General features: G+C 37.2%; 1 protein-coding gene and 2 long non-coding RNA genes across 3 annotated transcripts; 1 reads left to right on the top strand and 2 right to left on the bottom strand.

Moving 5' to 3' along the window:
• Positions 1-2,546: 2,546 nt before the first annotated feature.
• On the bottom strand, positions 2,547-5,695 carry LOC144654671 (uncharacterized). The gene is made up of 6 exons (XM_078514870.1): positions 5,561-5,695; positions 5,275-5,358; positions 4,646-4,804; positions 4,334-4,435; positions 3,920-4,100; positions 2,547-2,860 (listed from the first exon to the last, which is right to left on the bottom strand). The coding sequence occupies exons 1-6, from the start codon at positions 5,561-5,563 to the stop codon at positions 2,775-2,777; spliced, it is 615 nt and encodes a 204-aa protein (XP_078370996.1). The 5' UTR covers positions 5,564-5,695; the 3' UTR covers positions 2,547-2,774.
• A 6,022-nt stretch (positions 5,696-11,717) lies between these two features.
• Positions 11,718-17,241, bottom strand: LOC144653364 (uncharacterized). Its single transcript, XR_013570726.1, has 3 exons — positions 16,776-17,241; positions 13,353-13,461; positions 11,718-12,859 (listed from the first exon to the last, which is right to left on the bottom strand). It is a non-coding gene; the product is annotated as an uncharacterized LOC144653364 (long non-coding RNA).
• A 193-nt stretch (positions 17,242-17,434) lies between these two features.
• Positions 17,435-23,584, top strand: LOC144653366 (uncharacterized). Its single transcript, XR_013570728.1, has 3 exons — positions 17,435-17,575; positions 20,859-21,767; positions 22,178-23,584. It is a non-coding gene; the product is annotated as an uncharacterized LOC144653366 (long non-coding RNA).
• The last annotated feature ends 115 nt before the right edge of the window (positions 23,585-23,699 follow it).

Raw genomic sequence — 23,699 nt, 5'->3', positions numbered from 1 at the left:
ATCAAATACTCAATTAAACATAATGATTAGCAGTCCGTTCTCATTTAGTTTCCTTCAGTGTAACAACTGTAACCCCGTCAGTGGTGGTTTGATTGAGATTTTTCTTGCTGTCAGTTACAGTTGTTTTGGTTTTGTTGGAAACAATACTTTTATTTATCACCGTGTTTAAATCACGTCAATTTCATAAAATGAGCAACTTATAAACTTTTTGTATTGATAAACAATTTTTCTAACAACGAGGTATGTAAGTTGGTAAACATAATAAAAAGGGTTTCTAAACATGGTGTGCTCCTTGAGTATTGCCTTGACCTGCAATGGGCTAGTGAGATATATAGGAAATCGAGGTAAACTCCGGCCATAAGGGCCTCTAGGCCCGAACACAATTTGTTTTCTCTTTTTATCATCGAGGGCCTCCCAGGCGGCTCCATTTTCCCTCTTTTCCAACAAAATATTCGTTGTTTTCCTGTATTCCCTAACATATGCTCTTGTTCCCGTCCAACCTCGTTCCCAGGGTCTCTCTCTCCCCGCCCCCAGACCTCTGGGGGGGGGGGGGAGAGAGAGACCCTGGGAACGAGGTTGGTTCCCGTCTTCCCAGTTGTATTTATTATTTATTTTAACTGGGCTCGACTAGATTTGATTCACTGGCGACTAACTTTCGAAGTCTGGTCGTCAAAGTGGCGACTAAGATAATTTAAATACCGTAATGATTCGATTTAGCGGCCTCCTTCCAATAAGCCCCCCCCCCCCTTCCGAATAAGCACCCCCCTTCGAATGTGTTTTTGTAAATAAGCGCCCCCATTCTTATAAGCACCCCTATTCTAATGATTGCACCTATTGTGGATAACTGGCCCTACTGAAGTCACTGACGTCAACTAGATAAAATCCTGACCGTTCACCGTACAGTTCATATATATATATATTTACTGTTAAAATTAAAAATTATTGTAAAAGTAACTGAACTTTTAACAATTTCTAACTGTTACAGTTCCTGTTATTGTTAGATACATTTGGCTGTTTCTCAAAAAATTAAATACGCGCCCTGTCCCGAATAAGCGCCCTGTCTCGAATAAGCGCCCCCTCCGCGCCCCGGGCGCTAAATCGAATCATTACGATAATGTTTTTTTTTTAAATATATTTTCTTAATTCCCTATTGACTGAAATTAATGTTTAATAGCTGTTGAAAATGTTCTTCTTGTAGCTGCTTGTTTATTTTTTTATTTTCGCTGGTAAACGCACGTGAAATCTACATCTTTCGATGAGCAACTCCGGAAGTAAGGGACGGACCATTATTTTTTTGGAGGTGGGGGGGGGGGGGATGAAAAATATTGAAAAAAATTGTTTGCAGGGCCTAAAAAGACAAAATAAATTGTTTGCAAACACGATACGTATAACAAAAAATAGTTAGAATTTCGAAAAAAAATGTTTGCAGAGATGCATAAACTAAAAAAAAAAGTTTGCAGAGGAAAATTTTTCATCCCCCCCCCCCTCCCTCCAAGAAAATAATGGTCCGTCCCTAACATCTGTGTTCAAAATTACAAAAGTCAAAGATCCAAAAAGGAGACCACATGCTCACAGACAATCATGATTAGGAAAAAAAGAGACCAATGGGCCTATAACACATGGCCTCAAGCATATATAGACCTTATACAAAAACGGCTGTTAAATCAAGTTTCTTAAAATGATTGTGTTGGCACCTGAAGATAAATGGCATAATGTAAGCGAGAGACCTGAGAAACATCTTTTTCACAAGTACTGTGAATATACAGAAGAGTAGCGTTTAAGAGCGCACTTGTCTAAGGCATGGTTGTAAATGAAATGGCTGCATACAAGGATTTATTTTGATATTTATGTCACTAAACATAATAAAAAGAAGTTTCAAAGAATTGCACAGTAGGGCTCCAATTTGTTAGTTCCAGTTCATGAAGACACAAGCGATTGTTTCAGTCAGTTTTCTTACTTTCCGTGCAGATATTTCACTGGGATTTTTTCCTCGCTTTCACGTTAGGCTTTTAAAACTTCGGTGACTTTCAACCTACCAGCAAGCTGAGGGCCGATATCCGGTATGAAGCTCAAAGCAAATGACCTTATTTAACCCACTGGTCTCCATTTAGACAAAATAAGGAAGTACTGCTGTAGCACACTACAAGTGTCTTTTGCGGTATAACTTGGCGGCCCTTCCGTTATATATGAGGAGTTGAAGATATCCAGTCAATCACAGACCACCAAAAAATATGGTGCAGTTTGATAGAACTTTACATGACACTGTGATAACAAGAACACATTGTGGGAGGAGAATGTCTAACGATGGCTAAGATGGAACTGATTTAAGTTTATTCCTGCAATTGCCTTGTAGAGACCCTGTGACAGCGTTCCTTTAAAGATTTGGGTTGAATTTTGGACAGACATTTTCTTTTTTCTTTTTAAAAACAAATAGGATATTTGCCAATTAAGTGTTGCCTTGGGACTATGGTCGAAATTTGTTTGGACTATTAATAACTTCATCACATTGGGAGTTTTTTTTAACAAAATCAAAAAGTGGACACATCTTAGCTTACAAGTGAATTTATTTGCTTCATCTTTCTATTGTTGCTTACTGATTTGCACTGTTTATTAGTTAACCATAGTTTTAATTGCGTAACAACATTTATGCCTTAACTTATCTTTAAATCATTAATCATCATCAAAATCATCATCATTGCTATGTCTGAAGCTTCAAAATTTAACTGAGATTTCAATCTAAGATGCACTAAACGTTTGGTAAAGTTTTTTATAAATCAAATACACACTCGCACACACACTCGTCCGCAGACCCATCCCGCACATTTTGTGTAGCAGCGGTACCAGCAACCCCGCTTTACACCTGCAACAAGACACAGAACAATGAAGAGTAATCAATATCTCACTTCTCGTTATTAATACGAAATTCAACCTAAGGAACACTGTCTGTTGTTCTATCAAATTTTCACAGCTTAAGCTTTTAAACGACATATGCATGTGTGTTGAATAGTAAGGAGGAATTCTTGCGATTAAAGCTGGGTTAATTCGTAAAACAACACAAATATTTCACTTTCAGTGTGTTCTTCCCGTTACGTCGTTCATTGAAACTAAAATAGTTCCGTGAGTCACGCTATCCTCTATGTTATAGGCATGCTGACGTCAACACTACGTGGCAGTCAGACAAAGACAATATAAGTAAGGAATATTGTTTTGACATACCCCCAAATTTCTAGCCCTTGAGATTATGGGGAATTAGTTTTCCTCGCTTGGGACTGAACGTTTATCAGCCACTGTTTTGCAGAATGTAAGTCGTCTATACCACCGACGTGGTGAGTAGTCTGCGTGGCCGGCGAGCTATGATTATTTTCAAGGCGTTTTTCTGCTCGTTTTTCGCCTTAAAGGGACTATGTCACGGATTTTAGCTAAATTTACGCATGAGAAATGACCATGAAATTCGTTGAAATATAAAAAATAACCTCTTAAAACAGTGAAGGAACATTTACAGTAAATAACACATCAAATACAAAAGAAGGTACGGATGGCCAAACGCGAGGAAGATTGCGATATGGGTTTTTGAAATATTGTTGGGCTGAACAGTTCTCAAAGTTAATAATCTTGTTTGCTTGTAACTTTAAATTAATTCGCCCGGGAGACTCATTCGGTTACAATTAAGCTAAGGTTTTGTCTTTAAGATCTATAGAAGTAAATTTTTTTGCAAACGTTAAGTTTCATATCGAGTACTTGGCAAAACGTAATAAAAACTCAGCCGCGACACAGTCCCTTTATTAAAGGACACAACAACAGCTGAAAACTGATGTTCTGCATTTTTTTTCGCGCATTGGAACGATACAAGATGGCAACGTCGAAATCGGGTCAGATCTTCTATATTACTACAGGTTAAGCTAACTGTGGTATTACTTACGTTGGGCTTTGTCCTTTTCAACAATTGTAAGGAGCTTTCTTTCCTTAATGCGATAAATAGGCAGCTTGGCACACAGGGCAGCCATTTCATCATTTAGATCCGAGCGATCATTGACAGTGCCAACAACTTCATACTCATAGTCAGTCGCTTGCTTTGCTTGTGACGAGCCGTCGGTGATCTCCTAAGAATGAAACAAATGTAAATCATGTTACTTCTGCTCGTTAAGCTTGGCAAAATGCCTGCACCTTCACTCTCTTCATTTTCTAATTCTTTTAAAGAATGCGAAGCTCTTGGATCATTCGAGAGCGCTAGCTTAGAGACTTTCAATTTGACACTTAAAATTTAAAAACTATTCAGATGACTGCTATGGGGATGTGCAACGACTAAGAACAGTTTATTTAACACTTTTCCTACCTTGTTAAGTATCTTGACGAGGTCATCAGGCTTTGGCAGATTTTCAGTGGAGTCACTCAGAAAGCAGGCTTTGCTGGCAGAAAGTCGGTGCATGGCCAAGTTCTACAACATTGAAAAATGGGCAACGCTTTAATCATGAATTATAATCACAGGTGAGAATCTTAGAGTTAAGGAAAACAGAGAAACAGCGTAGTGCATAGAGAGTACAACTGTAGTATTTAACGACGTAAATAAAGATTTATGACTTTGATAAGGGGCCAGAGGGGAAAAAGTGTAAAAGTAGAAAAAAAAAAGAAGCAAGCAGGTATTTACCTTTTTGAAGTCGTAAACAACATCGACTTCTCCTGCGTTCGAGGAATCTGTCTTTGAGATATGAAATTTCTCTGTTTGTTTCTCAGTGTCGACTTCAATTTCTTCATCGACCTCTTTATCTCCATCCTTAACTTTCACATTGTACTTGGACACAGTTTCCTGCGAAATGAAAGAGAGAATTCGATATTTTACCATGATTTCAGTATAGCCAGGTCATTTTACACTAAAGTAACATCATATCACCCTTAAGCGTAAAGAAAAGTAAGATGATTGTACGTGCTGCAAAGTTTGTTTCTTGGAACCTTTTGATTACACTAACAAAGCAAATTGTTCGTTGGAATTAACAGACTACAGCGCTCTGTGGCCTGGGAATTATTTTAGCAATCTGCGTGACCATTCCTTAATGATTCAAACTCAAGTTCCTTTTTCTCGAATTGTTTAACAATTAACTGAGAAATTCTACAAAAGATGCTGCCATATTTATTTTTCTTTTTGGCTATTAAAGTGGTTAAAATCAGCTCTTTAACGGACGGATTGGCTTATGTCTGTAAATGATTACTGGCAAAAATGTTTAGTCTACTGTGGCCTGAATTTCATGGGATTACTTAAATCAGATAACGACATTTTACCTTTTTGTCTTCACATTTACAAACTTTCGCTGCAGATGTGGCAACAACAAGGACGGCAAAACACAGAAGGAACACCTTGAACTCCTGGTGACAGAAAAAACAAAATATATGGTTGGAAATTTATCACTCTGTTTTAGAATAAACCGACAGCAACCCTAGCTGCATAGAAAACCTTGTTCTTGTTTGCACATTGATAAGATTGCACATCAGGTGTATGCACTATAAAATACGGCTAAAAATTACCCTTCGCGGTACCAACGATAAAATATTTGCAAACAAAACTTACCATCTTTCTTTTTGACCGAGATAAGAATCAGCTCTTTGTGCTTCTTTCTTTTCGTTCTTCTTCTTCTTGTGGCAAAGAGTTTTATGTCTTTTCCCACCAAGTCGTATCGTTTTTATACCATCTGAAGGCTGTCCAAGTTTTCCTTGTTCTTAATTTGATATCACGGATGTTTATGATATTTTACACGTGAATTTTATATGATGTACCTTGTTCCAGTTCATCATGACCTCACATTAGCAGTTCCTTTAGTTATGGTATCACTGCGCATGGCACAGCAACTGTAAAGTCCAGTTCCTCAATTAAGGCTACCCACCCCACCCTACAGAGGTTCTGCATGTACCATGTGGCAGTTAATTTGTACGTGATCTAAATTTTGTGATTGTTTTTATGATCTACAAAAAAGCTTCCAAAAAGGAAAATACTGGAAAACATTTTCCGCGAAAATTTATTCCATAGTGGAAATATCAGCACAAATCAGTATTTTCTTTATATGTTCGTCAACAATTATGTTGGTGCTTATAAAAACGTCTCTTTCCGATTTTTTTTAGAATATCGTTCTGCTGAAAGCGAAAACGCTCGCGGAAAACTCGGGCGAGCGTTATACGACAAACGGCAAAGTGTGCCTTTCATTTTGTTACCTTTTTATCAAATTCTTTAATTTATCCCTCATAAAAATAGGGATAAAAATCCCACATTCACAACATTATTGTCACTTGTTCCTTCAGCGCTCTCTAAATAGAAGTCTGATTTTAAACAAGGAAGAAGAAGGCTGCACGGGTGTGGTGTCGGGAGGGACCGTGTAATCCCCAGCCCTCCCCCACAACATTTTGCGCCATGAGTATATCATTTGTACCACTTTGTTTCGTTAAAAATAAAGAAATGGTTTAAACTGGCATGGGGTTTTGTTTTCACCTGAAGAAGAATAGTTTTGCTTTTTAATTTAACCATTATTTAATTATCGTATACAAACAAACTAAGCTGATAAACCTCAAACAATGCCGGCAAAAGAGTGGCGAGGAAATTTACTTTAGTGACTTTAGTGAATTCGTGAAACAAAGCCGGAAAAATGAAGATGATCCAACTAGATTCTGAAACAACACAATTAACTATATAATTGAAATATGAATCAAAAAGGATTTTTTTTCATTTCGTAAGGTATTTTTAGAGAGACATTTCTAATATCTTTACCCTGTTTTAGTTGTGATATTTTACACTCTGTAACCTAAATTACAACATCAAAGCATTCGTCGTTGACGCATTTTATTAAATGTAGTGACGTGTCATTTCTTCCTCGACTTTTAAACAGCTAAAAAGCCACATTCCCGGCTGGAGTGTCAGTATAACTGTAGCGTACCCTCGGGTTCTAAACTTTTAGATCAGTGTAAAAATAGTCTTTCAGAGAGTGAGCCAAATCACCAACGAAAAGAGAAAGAAGAAGAATCTTTTCCAAAAAAATGCTTATGTTTAGTTATATCAATGTTGCGTGACATGTTACAAGTTACGGAAATAACCTCTTTTAAACGGTACAAAACGAGCTTATTGCTGACTTGTTGAAACATCAAGGAAACATATTGAGACATCTACACTGATACACAACATTCACTATCTGATTTTAATAGGGCTATTATTACGGCTAATTACACAACATATCGTAAAAAATAGTTGCGGTGTATGCGCAGTGCTGCAGTCGCTGAAGAGGAAGTCTTTATTGTAGCCTACTAGGTCAAGTCGAGATCGGAGCAATACTTGGAGATGGAATCCATCCAATTTATACTGTTAACAAAGAAATTACTTCTATGCATCTGAATGTTTTATTAAAAAGAAGTTTGTTTTCGGACGTTATAATTAAAAGTTACAAACAAACGAGATAACTTTGAAAACTTTTCAGCCAATTTTTCAAAAACCCTGGGCATACCGCAAATCGTTTTATCCGGCTTCTTAATTTCTGGCCTATCATACCTTCTTTTGTATTTGCTGTGTTATTCTCGGGAAATGTTCCATTACTGTTTTAAGCGGTTATTTTTATAGTTTTTACTCAATTTAGTGGCCTTTTTTATGTCTAAATTTGGCTAAAACCCGTGAAACATTTCATACTGTCCAAACTTGTCAGAAACACAAATTCATTCGAAATAAACAACAAAAAAAGTTGATTCTACCAATATCTTTCCTTCTGTTTTGCAATTGGCTTCCAATGCCTTCATTAAATGAATCCTCGTCTAAAAAATTCTATTTTGAAACACTTTTAGGATTATTTTGTGTGCGGAAAGGTGAAGTTAAAAAGAAAAGAAAAACACGAAAATTAAATATATGAAATTTGGTTCCCTCTTGACCCATACTTTGTTGTGGTTAATTATGCTGATATACTAAAAGAAACAAATTTTGGAGCGTCGCCTCCCTACTCGGGGATCTGTCATTCTGAAGAAAATGGACGAGCAGAACTCAGCTGGGAAAAAGAGAAATGAAAACGTCGGACTGGTGCTGTTGGTTTACTCTACACCAGAGTGATAAATTTTTAACACTTTTTTTTTTCTGTGCCTGTCACCATAAGTCCCTTCTGTTGATGTCATGCGCAGTAGTGCGGTCGCTGAAGGAAGTGCTGGTAAGAGCTCATGTAGACCCCTCCCAGGGGTTTCAAAAAACAAAGGGAACATGGTCATAAAATAATTCAAAACTTGGGAACAAAAGCAAAATGAAGCTGGGAACAGGGGAACAAAAGCTGGGAACAAAGATCACAAAAATCGACAAAATACTTTTAGGGAACAAGGGAACACATGGAAAATTTCTTTGGGAACAAGGGAAAATGCATTACCCCCTCCCTGGTAGGGGCTCTCAAGTTTATCAATCTATAGCATTCCGAATATGTTTTCAGTGACAAAGCTGAAACGTTTAGAATCAGTTATTTGTAATATGTTTTATTTCCCTACCTTAGAGCGACTTTTAATTTTTAACTGTTGTTACCTAATTAAAACTGTCCTAAACAAAAACCAACGTCGCCCACTCAGGGATTTAAAGCAGACAGCAGAATTGAGAATTCGGTTACTGTTGTTACCTGATTTAACTGTCCTAAACAAAACCCACGTCGCCCACTTAATTTCCCTACCTTAGAGCGACTTTAATGTTAAACTGTTGTTACCTAATTTAAACTGTCCTAAACAAAACCCACGTCTCCCACACAGGGATTTGAAGCAGACAGCAGAATTGAGAATTCGGTTACTGTATCTGCTGCTGGGTGCAAAACCTATGTACGGTGGGGTGGGGTGAGTCCAGGAACTGGATTAATAGTTGCTGTGCCATGCGCAGTAGTAACATAACTAAAGGAACTGCTAATGTGAGGTCACAATGTTACAGACGTAGAGCTGAGACACGAATATCAGTCCAAAATTTCGTTGCAAAATATCACATACATCCATGATATCAAGTTAAAAGCGAGGATACCTTGGAGACTTCAACCTTGGAAACTAAAAGAAGCTACAAGATCGATATATAAAGTAAATCACAGATAACCAAAAAATAATGGTTTACTTTGGTAGATCTTTATCGTAGATCTTTATCTGACACATATCAAGAACGTATTTTGGGAGGAGAATGTCTAACGATGGCTAAGATGGAAATGATTTAAGTTTATTCCTGCAGTTGCCTTGTAGAGACCGTGTGACAGCGTTCCTTTTAAGATTTGGGTTGAATTTTGAACAGATATTTTCTTTTTAAACACAAATAGGATATTTGACAATTAAGTGTTGCCTTGGGACTATGGTCGAAATTTTGTTTGGACTATTAATAACTTCATTACATTTGGAGTTTTTTTTAACAAAATCAAAAAGTGGACACATATTAGCTCATACAAGTAACTTTATTTTTCTCATCTTTTTATTGTTGCGTATATTTTTGCACTGTTTATTAGTTTACCATAGTTTTATTTGTGTAACAACAGTCATGCCTTAACTTATCTTTAAATCATTAATCATTATCATCAAAATCATCATCATTGCTATGTCTGAAGCTTTAAAATTTAACTAAGATTTTGATCTAAGATGCACTAAACGTTTGGTAAAGTTTCTTATAAATCAAATACACACTCGCACACACACTCGTCCGCAGACCCATCCCGCACATTTTGTGTAGCAGCGGTACCAGCAACCCCGCTTCACACCTGCAACAAGGCGAAGAATAATGAAAAGTAATCAATATCTCACTTCTCGTTATTAAAAAATTCAACCTGGGGAACACTGTCTGATGTTCTATCAAATTTTCACAGCTTAAGCTTTTAAAGGACATATGCATGTATGTTGAATAGTAAGGAGGAATTCTTGCGATTAAAGCTGGGTTAATTCGTAAAACAACACAAATATTTCACTTTCAGTGTGTTCTTTCCGTTACGTCGTTCATTGAAACTAAAATAGTTCAGTGAGTCACGCAATCCTCTATGTTATAGGCATGCTGACGTCAACACTACATGGCAGTCAGACAAAGACAATTCACTGAACTATAAGTAAGAAATATTGTTTTGACATACCCCCAAATTTCTAGCCCTTGAGATTATGGGGAATTAGTTTTCCTCGCTTGGGACTGAACGTTTATCAGCCACTGTTTTGCAGAATGCAAGTCGTCTATTAATATACCACCGACGTGGTGAGTAGCCTGCGTGGCCGAGGAGCTATGATTATTTTCAAGGCGTTTTCTTCTCGTTTTTTGCCTTAAAGGGACTATGTCACGGACTTTAGCTAAATTTACGCATGGGAAATGACCATGAAATTCGTTGAAATATAAAAAATAACCTCTTAAAACAGTGAAGGAACATTTACAAGAAAATAACACATCAAATACAAAAGAAGGTACGGATGGCCAAACGCGAGGAAGATTGCGATGTGGGTTTTTGAAATATTGTTGGGCTGAACAGTTCTCAAAGTTAATAATCTTGTTTGCTTGTAACTTTAAATTAATTCGCCCGGGAGACTCATTCGGTTACAATAAAGCTATGGTTTTGTCTTTAAGATCCATAGAAGTAAATTTTTTTGCAAACGTTAAGTTTCATATCGAGTACTTGGCAAAACGTAATAAAAACTCAGCCGCGACACAGTCCCTTTATTAAAGGACACAACAACAGCTGAAAACTGATGTTCTGCATTTTTTTCGCGCATTGGAACGATACAAGATGGCAACGTCAAAATCGGGTCAGACCTTCTATATTACTACAGGTTAAGCTAACTGTGGTATTACTTACGTTGGGCTTTGTCCTTTTCAACAATTGTAAGGAGCTTTCACTGCACGAAAAAACGGATTTACAACCTAGCAAAATCGTAGCAAATATGAAGTAAATACCATATTTAAACGACACTGCTCAAATTTGCTCAGATACAAATATCATGATTGCATTATATTTGCACACAAGGCAAATATGGTAAATACCGCATTTACTCAATGTTTTCATACCGGTAGCAAATGTAAAGATAAATTGTACATTTGCGACAGCTTTTCTGGTGTAGTAAAGGTGAGGTAAATAGTTAAATTTGCTAGACGAGAAGTTGGATTTACACGTGTAGCAAATATGTTGCAAAATATTACATTTGCTTAGCTTTGATCATATTTGAACGCAAGTCAAACTTTGTGTTTGCTGTAATATTGCAAGTAAAGCAAATATCTAGTAAATATCGTCTTTGCTCCGCATTTACATTGATAGCAAATACTTACAAAAGTGATGTTTACTTCGCTTTGATGATATTTGGACATGAAATAAACTTGATGTTTGCACACATTTCCTATAGCGTGACAAATATGACCAAAAATCAATTTTACTTTCGCAGTAAACAGCAGGCAAATATATAAATTTGCCTCATGAAAGGAAGGATTTGCACTGATGGAAATACCATATTTGCTTTCGTTTGGTTATGTTTGCTATATAGTCAAATGCCATATTTGGCCAGTATTTGCAAGAAAAGGAGGGAGGGCAAAATATAAAATTTGCCTAGTCTTTACATGCTATTTACAAAAAGAAGTGCCAGTGAACATTCACTTATCATGAAAGCCTTTGTTTGAACAAGCATTTAAAACGTTGTGCCAAACAAGCAAACTTCCCCACTCCCTAATTACTTGTATAATGAAAAATGAAAATGGAAAACAAAGAAGGATTAAAATAAACAAAACAAAATGCATGCACACATTTCAAGCTCTATGTAATTATTTATTTCAACAATGTCACATGGCACCATGGAATCAAAAGAAATATTATAAATATCTTGAAATAGAAGTAAAAAAAAAAAAAACAGCTAAGCACTTTGAAACAGTCTTAAAAAGGGCATATACAATGCTTTCTATTTCTTTACCGGTCATCACTAACTTAAAATCAATAACTATTCTCACATGGTAAGCAGCTTAAAACTTTTTTAGAACAGTAAGCATTAGAATGCCTACCATACTTAATGTTCTTGATTGACTGTTCGTAACTGTTAAACGAATAAAATATTATACTTGTACATGCCGGTAAGTACATGTATCTTTAAATATTGTCAGAAGGCAAACAGCTAAACATTTTAAAACAATAAGTATTAAACTCCCCCAAACATCTACATAAGAAATATTGTAATTATGATCAGTAAACTGTTTTAGTGCATGTATGTGAACATTTGGTTAACATGAATCAGCCATTGTCACAGACAGTTCAATGCACATTTGAAAGATCAATGACAGCATGAAAAGCCTAACTTACAGTAGCTTGTTCACAAAAATGAGGTTTTTGCATAAAAAAAGACAACTAAACATTAAAAAAAGAAAGCATTCAATCAAGTACAATGTACATGCAGCTTTCAGGAAAACAGTACTGTAATAATCACCACTCAATAGTTGAAATTTCCATTTTAAACAATTAAAGTTCTCAAAAAGTTTAAAACAAAATAGTATGAGATTTTAGTTTTTTTTCCTTTAAGCTTTAGAAATGCAGTGATGCACCCCATTATTAAACAAAAGGAGGGCAGAAGGTACCAGTTATGCTAGGGCAAAGGAATGCCATCAGGTGCAAAGGAGTTCAAGATTACATATTGATGCCTTTTTGCAGTCCTTCTACAATCTATGTGCTGCCTTTCAGTAAATGGTGTGCATACATGTAACCTGCATTAAAGCAGGACTGCGCCACTAAAGTGTGCTGGTGCTAAAGAATTTCTTTTCTAAGCCTGGGCTCTCACAGCCATCTCTGTTTCCACTCTCCTCTTCAAAGTCCACAGTCATGAATTTCTGGTAGTGATCTTTTTCCTTTACTGTTAGGATGTGGACTGCTCTACTGAAAGCTTTTACTCTCTGCCTCTTTTTCTGTGTAAGAAAAATATATTTAAGAAAATTATTTATCAATGGTAACTCTTGAGTCACAAATTGACAATAAAATGTGGGTTTAAAAGAATACCAATCTAAAGACCACTCTTTCTTAAAGTCTTTAAACAGAAAGGCCTAAGAATCTATTTAGAGACAGTAAACAGTGAGAGCTATGCAAAATGCATGAATCATTGTACATGTATGTATTTTGAATGTGAATGCACACTAAATATCATGTACATTACAGTTGTAGCAGCTAGAATTAGAACAACTACAATGTGTTTTTTTTAAATAATGTAACCAAAATACACAGCATTGCATTCAAAAATTTAATCTTCTTGTTTTTCTTTTTGCGCTTTCATGTAGGAACCTTCTGCTTGCATCCATAGCTAAACAGACTCTGAATATTTAAATTACATTTTGTATTCACATACACTAATTTCATTTAACTGTACAAAATTCTAGAACACTGTTGAATCGTAAAAAAATTTACCATATTTAGATGGCTTTGGGCACTCTGCTCCTTCGAGAGATGTTGACTGCATTTCTTGAGTTCATGACACTTTGCCTTTACTTTGTCTGAAAATGGACACCCATAGCAGCTACAAAATAATAATAATCCAAAAAAATCAGTTTGTTCAAACATAACAAAGAGAAATATTCTTAGATTTAATCAACACTAAACTATTCAAAAGATGTATTCATGAGTGTTTGAAATAAACTATTCCAAACAAAAATTAGAAGGAGAAAGACTTGGGGTAAAGTTACAGTAAAACTACATGTATAATCTGCACCTTTTTGCACAATATTTACGGTATGTCAAAAATTAAATAGCAGGTGTGGTTATCTACTGAGACATCTGTAGTTGGAGTTCTCAAGAGCATACTTAATGTTCATAAAACTTCTAGGATGTCACTGAATAAACACCACAAACTGTTGTTTCAGATTTACAACTTATCAATGAGATCAGTGACCATGCATACTCAACAAAGGCAATTAAAATTATACTGGTGAGATTAAAATTTTTAAACCAATGAAAAATTCAGACTAGGTTCTGCAACTGTACTTCTAACAAAACAGTTGATAGAGCTAGTACATTGTGTAGTACATTAATTTTGTGAGAAAGAAGAAAAAAATGAGGGTTTACTTTTTATGGTGCCAACTGGTACTTTGTACACCAGCTTAAATTTGCTAGTAACCCATTGAATCTAGGTTGATTTGGGTGCCTGCCCAAGCAAAAAAGCCATATTCTTTGTATTGGAAAAGGAAATGTTGGTTAAATGGCCTTTAGCTTGAGGATGTTATTTAACTTACAAGTGACTAAAGAAGCCCTTTTCCTCTTCTCTGAAAAACCTCAGTTGTCAATTTGTGGTTCCAGAAAATACATTGTATCCATACCATTTCCACTAAGGGATCTTTCATATGACTCCCCTCCTGTCTAAAAATTTTAATTTAGCTTCATACATTGCTTTAAATGTTTGGATCTTTGAGATCCTCTCCTTCCCTTAAATTTCCAACCTCTCTATGGGGAAGTATTAATATTTTCTGGAGCTTACACTTGGTAAAACATTTGATTATAACTTCACATACCATATACTGTAACAAAATTCTAAGATCTGATTACCGGTAGTTTTTTATGGCGAGCCCTGTTTATTCGCCAAACTGGGGTGTGTGCAGCTTAAATGCCCAACAGCACATTTGCATGTTGCCGTCATTTGACTACTATTATTTAAATGTTGAATCCCCGGTGGGTTTGAATTTAAAACAAATTGCTCTAATTAAAATGATAAAATAGCTGATAGTTTTAAGAGATCAAGGATAAATGTAATACCAAGTAAATACATTGTGTCTAAAATACGGGCAACAAATGCAAGGAATGGTTGGTGTAATAAAAATATTTCGATATAATTCTATTTCATCTTCAGACTAAGGTGACAAACAGGTAGCTTTGATTTTACTGAAGGATGGTACATTTGCACATGAAAATAAAAAACAAGAGGAACTGTAAAAAAAGTAGGCATAATTCCCTGCTTGCTTTTAGACCGTTGTTCAAAGATGGTGCTATGAACGCTTGATTATGATATGGTAGGCTTTTTTGCAAAGTCATAGATTCCAATTGTCATCGCTGTCTATTATCTTTGTGTTTGCATGCCTGGTTTGGGGGAGAAATTATCTGTTCCGTTCATTAGCAGGTGGGTTTTTTTTATTCGCTGTTTTCACCGTTCCCATAATACATCTTGTTTACCCCCCAAAATTTTTGCATAAGCATTGTTTTCAATTTCTCTTGGGATTTACAGTGACGTGCAATCGTCCCCAGAGAAATTGAAAACAATGCTTATGCAAAAATTTTGGGGGGTTATTTAAATAAAACAAGATGTATTATGGGATCGTGAAAAAAGCGAATTGATAAAAATGTCCAGTAGATTGTATTAAGTATCTTTGTTTTGTATTTTCATGGGTGGTGGACAAAACACTGACCCCCAGTCCATGGACTACCCCCATGGACTACCCAAATGGACTACCTAAAATGGACTACCCCTAAAAAATGGACTACCCTTAAAGTACTATTCCGAGTGTGTACCACTTACTGAGCTGTTGTTATACGCACATAATTTGCACTTACGTCTTACCTTGTTTATTTTCAAGCCGAACGAATCCCTCTCGCCGCCATTTTGAATATATTATACTAAAGGAACATCCGCTGATCACGAAAGTGTAGACTCAAAGACTCATAGAGACCACACAGCGGTCAAACGCAGCGCGCGTGCGCAGTTCCTGTGTAATTCCCGCCAAACTTTTCCATACAAAGTCTTAAATTTTCCGAAAACTTTTGCTTTAAAGCCAAAAGTTAACGCCGTCCTTGGAAAGTTAAGGTTTATACGCCGCTTATGGATTGGAAATTTGATAATTCATCTCCACTGAGTGTCCCAGCTTGAACTGTTCTTTCACCGTACCACTTCTTTAACAATTTCCTACAAAAGTTTGCACACTTTCGAGACAAATTCTCAGAAAAGTTCGAGGCGCCGAAAACCGGAGGTGACGTCATTTTTGCGTTTGACCGCTGTGTGCATAGAGACAGACAAAACAGGAACTGCACTGCACTACAGAAGATCCAAACTTTTATAAATAGTATCAGATAGTTGCTTGAGACGCATCTTAAACATTTGGTGGCCAGAGAAAATTTTTGAATGAATAACTTTGTCAGCGCAGCGAGGAGAACAGAACCGGTAGGCAGACAGATCCTGAGGAAAAAATAGTGCTGAGTCTGGGCATGAGTCTTCGCTTTTTGAGGTCAGCAGATGTATACTGTAATTCATTCAAAATGGCGGCTAGAGTTGTCGAAAGTAACCGAAGTAAGTGCAAATTATGTGCGTATAACAACAGCTCAGTAAGTAGTACACACTCGGAATAGTACTTTAAGGGGTAGTCCATTTTTTACTGAGGGGTAGTCCATTTTAGGTAGTCCATTTGGGTAGTCCATGGGGGTAGTCCATGGACTGGGGGTCAGTGATTTGTCCACCACCATTTTCATGTGCATACATTAAATGCAATGTACCAACCTTCAGGATTCTTAGGTTGCATTTGTTGCCTGTATTATAGACACAATGCATTTACTCGGTATAACATTTATCCTATATTATTTTGTAAGTACATTATAGGACTTTGTGTCATCCAATTCTATCTGTAAACACTCAAGAGAATAGCAAATCAGTCCCCTGCTCCATAGTTATCTGCGTTTTTCCATCACATGTGAATGATTTTAGAACAAATATCACAAACTGAACTATTAAAACTCAGCCCTATTACCAGGATGAATTTATATAAGACAAACAACCAAGTAGCAAAGATAAAAGCTCTATTTCAGAGGAATGTTAGTATGTTTGGTAGGCAGTTTGATCCTCGCAGTCTTACTTACCGTTGTATGGCATACTCGATAACACCAAATACCGGTGTGGATGACGCTGTGGGCGATGAACGTTCCTGGTTTAAACTGTCAGTGAAAGATGGGCTGTTGTTCGAGGACGTTTTGCTCACTGTCTACATGGCGGTTGGACCGTTCGCGCTCGAAGATGATGGCTGCGTTTGAGATCGCGAAGCTCGAGGTGTACTTGTGAATTACTGTTTGCATCCCTCATGTTCAGAGTCCCGTTTTTCTGTTTGGTTTGGTGATTTTGTTGCCATAATATTAAGAACGAACTAACAAAAAAAGCAACAAACTGAAATAAAATGGCGCTCCTAGGTTTGAATCGGTTTGAATGGGTAAATACTCACCACGTGACAGCCATTGACATTTTCATTGGCTAAAACAGCGCAATGACGTCAAAATACGCGAGAACCTGGTGACGAATCGGTACATTTCGTGTTCAATAAGTGAAGTAGTAAATTAGCGTAAAACCTTACCACTGACACGATTTTTGCCGGGAAGAAGCGGGAATTTTTAACACGAATAATTATGCCGGCCTCCAGCTTAAAAATCGAGAATGAACGTGAATCTTTTTGGAGAAAGAATACACCAGAGGAAAAGGCGAGGATGTAGAACGAAAGAAGAAAATGAAAGAGAAAGGCTAGGTCTGAGAAAAAGAAGAAAACGGGAAAAAGATTGTGCTTGCACTTGAGGATGATCAAGCGACGACCATGGGAGATTTGACAGCACGATTGCTCTATGTTGTGAGAAAGTGCTAAGCAAAATGGCTGACTTTACATCGTCGTGAACAGGCAAGTCTTAAAGAAATCATCTAAATCTTTCTTATAACACCTTTTTGTACAATCTCTTCAAAGTATTGATATCATGGCACACCAGTTGCGAAGGCTGATGACAATTGGATCATTATTGACTTACCACTTGCTATTTTGAACAAAATCGACCTACAATCTTAAAGCTTAGGGCCGGTTTACATGAAAGGCAGGTGCCCCAGCTAACCACATTACCCGGCTAACCCAGCTACCCTGGCGAGCCAACTTTTCATACGTTTCTCACAGGCGGATCCAGGGGAGGGGTTGAGGGGGTTGCACCCCCCCCCCCCTTTGCGCAGAATATTTTTAATTTCTTTGAAACTGCATAAAAATAATAGAATAAGATTGTTTTATTCGTAGTTGTTTCACTTCCACCACTTCGCTACATTGTTCAATATACAAGACGAGGCCTGAAGAAAAACGACAAATATTAACTATTGTTGTAACTTCTGTCCCTTTTAATCATGCATAAAAAATATTAAGGTATACAACCCCCCCCCCCCCTTTCAGGAATTCCTGGATCCGCCCCTATTTCTTTTGAAAACACATTGAAGTGTTTACATACTAGGCGGGAAACCCGCCTTGCCTGCGCACTCGGTCTACTTGCCGGGGCACCCTTCTAGGTAGGATAGCCTTTGTCATGTAAATTGCCTGGGCTATCCTGGCTTGCCGGGATAAGTTTTTGCACGTGTTCTTAATTTAAATATGAAGTTAATGGCATAAAATGTATAAATTCTGGACCAAAACAGTGCTATTTAACCAAAATTAGTTCAAATTAGTTTTATCTGTTGACTGGAAAATATAAATTTATTTGAGCAACAGCTTATTTAATAATCTGAAATTTTCTTAGGAATGATTATCCTTATTTACGAAACAACAAATTTAATTTCATTTTGGTGGCCAAAGACTGTTGAATTTTGATTGAGTTCCCCCAAAAATAGACGCAGTAAATTTTTAAGAGCTTGCGCATCAAAGTATAATACTGAGGTTTGAAGACGGCTAGCCTTAATTATTCAGTAAAAAGTCATATTTTTCTTCAATCATTTGGATCTACATGTACCCGGTACATGGTTTTCCCAGGCAGTAACACGCTTCAATGACACTGTTCTTTACTCGGGTAGAAGGGCTTTGAATTCTGCATGTTAAGGCGGGCTATGTTCATCCCTTCTAGCCGGGTAACTCGGTTAGCTGGGGCACCCTCCATGTAGAAGGACACAATATTGACAGATCACAATATTTTGCAGAAACCAAGTTTAATAATTGTTTTCTGACTTGATCAGTAAATTAGTTTCGCTCATGGGAACTGCTTGCTTTTTGACAGACTAAAACCTAACTGCACCTTCGATAATACAAGCTGTTTTTATGAAATGTAAAATTCTGTTTGTTTATATAGACTGTTCACAGCCCTCTATTTTTGTGTTTTTGATAATAGTTGCGGTTCCACTAGAGCTTTTACCCACGGGAAACTGAGACTTTACCCACGGGAAGTCTGTATTTGTGTGTGACCTCTATTCCCGCAGTGATTCTGCCCATGGGAAATCACTATGGATACATAAAAAAGAACAAAAGAATTACCCATGACGTTTCCCGAACCAAGTAGTAGGGTTTATCAGTGGTTTATCTAACACAAGAGTAGTTCAGCCAATCGGGTGAAAGAAAAAAGTAAATCCGGAAACCGCAGCACATGCTGGGCACATTTTTGTGGTGTTGCGCAAAAATATCGCGGCAAATATCCTGGCATGTACTAAATAACTTAAATACAAGACACGCGGCATCAAACATGGCCAACTTTCGAGGTTCACTGTGAGTATATTTTACGAGGGAATACCCAAGCACGTCTTGGCCGGCGAGCAACTTGTAGGCGACGGGTTCTATAAAACAAATACAGCATCTGAAGAGATTGTAGAAATCGTAATCGCAGACGCCTTCTCCGCATTCTTCTTAACACGAAGTTTTGTATAGTTAAATTAACCGGGTATTGCCGTATAAGAAGCAGAAGAACGACCGAAAGAAAACCAGGCGTTTCGCGGTTTGCGATCTCCATGATGCATTAAATTTGCCGCCATACACTGCAAGATCGAAAGTTGACCTCGGGTAATTATTTGCAATGTAACCGGAGGTGTTAACCTGACCGGAAACCCAAACCGATCCCAACCCAAGGCAATTACCCACGGGGTTACCTCGGGCCGAGGTCTAGTGGAACCGCAACTAATAAGTATAAATTCACTGCTCACTACATGTAGTTCATTGTTCATTGTCTGGGGCTTTCATGTGCCCCAAAGAGTGAACTTTCATCACTCATATGCTCTCTTTGCATTGGTTTGCTTAACTAATACCTTTGAAAAAAAAAATCCTTTAAGAGGGTAGCAACGAGTTTATGTGTGACACATGATAAGGGGAAAAATAGACCATGATGCTTGAAAATAGCGAGAAAAAATACTGTGACACAATTGAAAATGGAGAGAAAACCCTCCCCACAGAAGGCTGTTTGGGTTACAGTGTAAATTCCCCCCCTCCCACTCTTCTGGAAATTCCAGATAATTTCCATATGTTCCTTCAAATAATAATTTGGCTTTTGAGTCCCCCTTCCTCCCTGAGAATTTTTAATGACTATGGATATTTTCTGGAACTGTACAATCCAAGATCTCAGGCTAGGGAAGCCCCATATGGTGGGAGCATTTGAGGACTTTGGTAGGTAGACAGCTTCCTCTTAGACTGGCCAGGGAATTTGTTAATAATTTCTCTGAAATTAATCCCAATACTTGTGGACGAGATTGTAGCCCGTGAACAGGCTCCTTGGGTGGGTGAAAATAAAACTGGTTAGCAAAAATAACTTACCATATTTCTCTTAATGTCATAGTCTTTCAGTGAGGCAAAAAAAATCTCAGAAAAAAAGAAAAACAGTCACAGGCAATGATAAGAATATAATTTCCTTGTATAATTTTAATTTTTGTCTTGCTAAGATGACAATTTGTCTAGCAGTGATCAATACTGTGCAAATATGTTGTAAGTTAAAGAATTTTTTCAGACTGTGGTTTATTAGATATGATATGGCACATATCATATCATACCAGATATAGAAAACATGCCAAATAAGGTTATCATTACCATGTACAGTCTTTTGCATTTTGGCCATGTTTTCAAAATTGACATAATTATTTTTAGTTGTTTTGTGTATTTTGTCAAGTCCTGCAGGCTTGCCATAAAATAAACAAAAGACCTGAAAAACTTGATATGTTAATTGTTTAATTTCTTTTTTATTCAGCCTTGGCAAAGATGAATCACAACAGGCACAAAGTATCCAGCTCAGCCATGATAAAGATGCTGGGGTTTCTGCTGACAAATCACTGACGGAAATAAACTAAAGACACCTCAGTCATGTAAAAGATCCCAGGAGTTCTAATGACCAACCACTGCTACTAGGAGTGTGGGGTCTCTGGCCAATGCTACAATATCTTTTATAGCCAGGCATGTTAGTTGCTGTTAAACAATTCAACAAATATCTATCGTCAAAGTTTTGAAAGTCACTAAAGAAGCATCACTCTTAAAACAGTTAGACAATTCCTGTTTCTCCCCTGGTTACATCAGTAAACAATGACTCCTTTTCTCACAGGTTAATGATAGAACCGAATCCCAGCAGATAAAATTTCATTCTCTTAGTGGATGCTTTAATAAATTAAGACAATTTCAATAGAATTCCATTAAAGGAAAGACCAGTCATCTTTGTTACATACAGTTGAACCCCAGTAACTCAAACTCTGAAGGGAAACAAAAAACAGTTCGAGTTAGCGGGGTTTTCGAATTAACCGAGTAAAAATGACTGAAAAGTGGGTCCAAGGGAAATAGAAGCTAGTTTGAGTTAGCGGGGTTGTTTGAGTTATCCGAGTTAGAGTTACCGGGGTTCTACTGTAGTTTCCACTATTGGGTTTTCAAAATGTGGTCGTTTTTAGGAAGCCCACTGTCAAGATGTGGTCGTCTTTAGTCAGTCAGTGAAAACTACAGTAGAACCCCGGTAACTCGAACTCGGATAACTAAAACAACACTGCTAACTCGAACTAGCTTCTATTTCCCTTGGACCCACATTTCAGTCATTTTTACTCGGTTAATTCGAAAACCCCGCTAACTGGAACTGTTTTTCGCTTCCCTTCAGAGTTCGAGTTACCGGGGTTCAACTGTATACAGCTATTTCAGTTAACGTTGTCCGGATGAAAGCTTAAAGACAAGACTGAAAGGCAGTATGGGTAGAAGAAGAGAGTAACTGCACGTGTTGAATACTAAAATATATAGTGACATGGCAAACGCAAATTTCCACGTTTTCATTTTCTTCAAACATGTGAAACGAGGTGCTTTTAGCCACACTGAATTAAAGAAGAATTTTCAAAAAACTCAGAGGCAAGATACAGTGAAAGTAAAGCTACAGAAAGGCTTCCTGAAATGAAAAACAAACTCGTGAATTCTTCCCGTGCGAAATACAAATTTGTGCATTTAATGAAGCTTATATGTAAATTTGCAGTGAATACCCAAAACGCCCTACGGTCTTGCCTTTAGGTTTTAGCTTTGGCCCGACAACGTTTATTGAAATAGCTGTATAACAATGTAAATACCAATCATGATTGACAATAAATAAGCAAGCAATTATTTTATTATTTTCTTGAAACCCTTTTTATTATAGACATAATCTTCGCATAGAAAAAAAAACAGTTGAGGATTTACTGATGAAACCATGTTTTTTAGCCCAAAGGTGACAACGAAGAATAAGAATAAACAAGAATTTATTATTTTTTCTTGAAATGATCAAGTCCTTCAGTTGAAATAATGAAAACGAATTATTGAACAATTTGAATGTTATTGTTGGTATTCAGCTTTCCACTTTCTTCATGAGTATCATAAACTACTGTAATGGAAACTTTTTGAAATCCCTTACTCCACTTTCAAGCAGTGGTTACTTTATATAGGTGAAATATAAAATGAGCTGACTGTTGGGCCTTTGTCCAGCAGTTTTTTGTTGTCCTGTTTGAATTTAGGCAGAGGCACCTGGCATTATCAGGAACAGAGGAGAACGCATTCCTAATTTCAAGTAGTGTCCTGTACACATACTGGGTGCCTGCGGTATACCAGGGGGAATTTTGGAGCTAGCATAAATGCCTCGCTTTCAAGTTATCGACGCCCATTTAATGGGCATACACACTTGGACTTACCGCATATGACATCACACTTATCAACGCTTATAACTTGCCCACAAGTCAGTCCGATAAGACCCAAAGAAACAAGGGAGAGTAGGGCGGTGGGGATGGCTGGGTGGTGGGGAGAGACACCCAACGATTAATTTTCTGTCTAAATAGTGAAAATGGCAGTAAACAGACAACCATCGAAGCTCCTGTCGATGGCCACCCATGAGCCGAAAAAAGGATTCAAAACTATAACTGCCTGCTTACAGAAATGATTTTCAAAAACTAAGATTTCAAAAACCCGTATGGTTATATCATTGCAGCCATAACTAGAGATGCATGACCACCTATTATTGGGTTCGCTTGGAGAGCTTCCACTGTAGTATACTATATATAGGTTTCCTCCGCAAGTGGGATATGTGCCAGAACATAAGGGAGTAAGGTCGTCATGTTTTCATGGTAGGGAGATGATGATTTCAAGCCTATAGGCGGATCCTTGTTGATGGTCGAAGTCTGATCTATACGTGAAAAATCATTGAAAATTTTATAGTAAGCTTGGGGAATAGCCTGCGAATACAGCCGCCACTCATCGTTCCCGCTACTTTGCTTTTCGCATGTGAAAACACGAAACATTGAAACAAACTGTTTTTCCAAAGAGAGCAAATATTAAGAAGAATTAAAGTGAACCATGGGCTCCTGAGTAAACTGAATTTAAACATTTGCCTCGGTAGCAACTATTTGGTTAATTCACATATTTGCTCCCTGGCAAATGTGAGCGTAATTGAGGCAAAATTATTTCTTTGACACATGCGCACATCTATAACAAATGTACACGTTTGCTTGTATGGCAAATCCGAGAAAATTGACCGTAAAGTTACTTATTTGTATCTCGCGCAAATGTGATGTAAACCTAGTACAAACAATTTATTTTGCACAGT

Source organism: Oculina patagonica, chromosome 5 (assembly GCF_052425735.1).
Source record: "Oculina patagonica isolate OP01 chromosome 5, crgOcupat, whole genome shotgun sequence".
NCBI classification, from domain to species: domain Eukaryota; kingdom Metazoa; phylum Cnidaria; class Anthozoa; order Scleractinia; family Oculinidae; genus Oculina; species Oculina patagonica.
This window is presented reverse-complemented; position numbering and strand designations above follow the sequence as displayed.